This window comes from Stigmatopora argus, chromosome 8 (assembly GCF_051989625.1).
Source record: "Stigmatopora argus isolate UIUO_Sarg chromosome 8, RoL_Sarg_1.0, whole genome shotgun sequence".
NCBI lineage: Eukaryota > Metazoa > Chordata > Actinopteri > Syngnathiformes > Syngnathidae > Stigmatopora > Stigmatopora argus.
Genome location: NC_135394.1, coordinates 16,457,501 through 16,460,000, shown reverse-complemented (window position 1 = coordinate 16,460,000; position 2,500 = coordinate 16,457,501). Strand labels below are relative to the sequence as shown.

Below are 2,500 nucleotides of genomic sequence, written 5' to 3'. Positions count from 1 at the left end.
AGCTCATCGTGTCGTGACTTCCTGAAGAAGAAGAAGAAAAAAAAACGCAAACACGCGTTAAACAGCCACAACTGGTTTGCTGTCATGCAAAAGGAATCCTTACTCATTCATAAGGAACGCTCAAACAACCTGTTTAAAAAAACAACGTATTGTAAAACATGTAACCTAATTAGATCCACTTACAATTGGGTAAAATCCATTCATAACGGCAATTCTAATTAGTATTATAACATAATAGCTCACGTGGAATTTTGGTAAATATGTGGTATCACATGATGTAGTATAAACATTGAATTAGACTATTTTTGTCTCCTACTATTGGCTTATTTATTTTATCTTGCGTTTTTAACATAAATTAGCCTTTGGCTATAATCTTACATATTTTGTGTATGTGCATTATAATATGTATTGTGCCTTTATTAAATAACGAAACGTTGGATGATGAGAGAATGCTGAAAAATACAATTTGTCTACATTGTGTATTTAAAAAAAATGTATTTGAAAGTAGGGTTATGTTGAAAAATATAATTTGTCTACATTGTATTATTTAAAAATATATATGTATTTGAAAATAGGGTTATGCTAACATGGAAAATCAATAAGACACTGTATGGCAACAACAAAAAATATAGTAATATGAATGAAGTAGCCATTGTTCGGGAGAGGTAGACTAGCAATTAAAGAGACAGTACCAGGTATTGCCAAGTGGGTGAGCGGGACGTCCTGCAACTCTTCGGGTAAATTGGACATCCAGTCCGAGCACCATTCTTCCATCTCGGCGGTCTCCTGCAAGCCGCTGAACATTGGACGCGTCGACGTGGAGTATTTCTTCCTTCCTCTTTCCACGCTCAATTAATCGATGGCTTTCGATTTTTTCATCCTGGCCCTTTAAGAAATAGGAGGCCGAAGAGTAAACAGGAAGTAGCCCTGCTTTGGCATTCGCTGACCGACCGTCAGTATTAGTGACTTGGCTTGTCGTTGCACGGTGCTAAGGCAGAGGCAAGCGAGGCAAGCCAGGCAAGCCAAGCGAGCCAAGCAAGCCCCCCCCAAAAGCCCTATTAAAAAAAAGTTACCTTTCTCGTTCAGACCTCGTCTGACAACTTAACAGTCGTGTCAGTGACGGCTGGGAGATTTACTTCCTGGTTGGCACACGCATGCGCTCTCGACGCAACAAAGATCCATAAGTGACAGGATGTTTCACTCGCATCGCACTCGTGAACCTGCTAGCAATCGGGAGTACGTTATCGGATGTGTTGTACTTGTACAAAGTAAAGCTAAAAACTAAAGAAAAAAGGAAAATATGTATATATTTTCGGTCAATTTTAAACGTTTTAAGAGACAATTAATGCATTTTGAAATACTGCACGTTGATCTTAAACGAAGTCTGACCTCCTGTTGACCCCCACCCATCAATAATGTGACAACATTAAGTTTAAAACATTTATTTTTATCATTTTTTTATACACTTCTAATGCTACCCCGAAATGAACGTTTTAAGTTGTAATTAAAATAGTTTATTCTCAAAACGTTATTTTCTATTAACTTGACTTTGTACCATTATTTGAAGGAACTCACCTTTTAGATCCATATTTTTCGCTCCATAAAATGGTGGACAAGTTGACCATATTTGACACTTTTTGAGCATTACAAAATGTCATCTTGCACTAATGACAAGAATTAATAGTGTTTAAAAGACAGAAGTGGAAAAACAAACAAAAAACGCACTCAAACGAGGATGAGGGGAGAAAAAAACACTCAAAAAGACCAAATGTTTTGATTTAAAGATTTATTATCAAATGGAGGAAAGATGAAAAGTGAAGGCCGCGTGTCAACGGAACGCTTTTCCTGAATGAAAACATGGCCAACCCCAACATTTTTAGTGTTCTCCATTAACAGCAAATGACATGGCACTGCTAATATGTCAAAGAAATAAAATAAAAAAAAACATTTGTTTTTCCTTGAGCTGTGGGATTAGCGACTTTGCCTATTTGTAGATTTTTCTCTTTTTTTAATCTCACATTTGCTGTATGATGTAAAAAAAAAAGAGATCATGATGTTATGTTTATGATGTGTCATTTCCATTGACGGGGATAGACGTTCAAATTCATTTTAACTGGGAAGGCTGTAAAAGATCATGTATTTTTACTGTAAAAAAATTGAATTTGGAAGATTTTTTTTGACTATCATGTTTTGTCATTGATGAAAAACATATTATATTTAATAACTAATTATTTTACCATCAGTTTTGCATGTGAAACATTTTCTTTTGACATCCAAACCATGAGATTAGCAATGTCCACAATCCAATCCCATCTAATTATAGAAATAATTTTCAAGGAATCATAATTGGGTTGAAAAAGATCGGGTTTTGAAATTTTTTCATTTCAAATTTAAAAGGGCCAGAAAGAAACAAAATATTCCAAAAGTTTGTCTGTCACGGAAACTAACCTTAATATGTATTGTCCCTTTATTAAATAAATGAAACTCAATGTATCATTAA

General features: G+C 35.0%; 2 protein-coding genes across 3 annotated transcripts in view; both read right to left on the bottom strand.

The window, feature by feature from the left end:
- Positions 1-1,180, bottom strand: part of plcxd1.2 (phospholipase C, X domain containing 1, tandem duplicate 2) — a 5,840-nt gene extending 4,660 nt beyond the window's left edge. Inside the window, exons 1-3 of one of the 2 annotated variants that reach the window (XM_077607699.1) lie at positions 1,074-1,180; positions 693-886; positions 1-21 (exon numbers count right to left, since the gene is read on the bottom strand). The exon at positions 1-21 is cut by the window's left edge and continues 116 nt beyond it. In XM_077607699.1, coding sequence (XP_077463825.1) covers positions 1-21; positions 693-804 — 133 coding nt within the window. In that variant the 5' untranslated portion in view covers positions 805-886; positions 1,074-1,180. The other variant, XM_077607700.1, reaches the window with a different exon arrangement.
- Positions 1,181-2,490: 1,310 nt separating this feature from the next.
- jade3 (jade family PHD finger 3) overlaps positions 2,491-2,500 on the bottom strand; it is an 11,132-nt gene continuing 11,122 nt past the window's right edge. Inside the window, exon 11 of the mRNA XM_077607769.1 lies at positions 2,491-2,500. This exon is cut by the window's right edge and continues 1,101 nt beyond it. The gene's annotated coding sequence lies outside the window, so the exon portion shown is untranslated.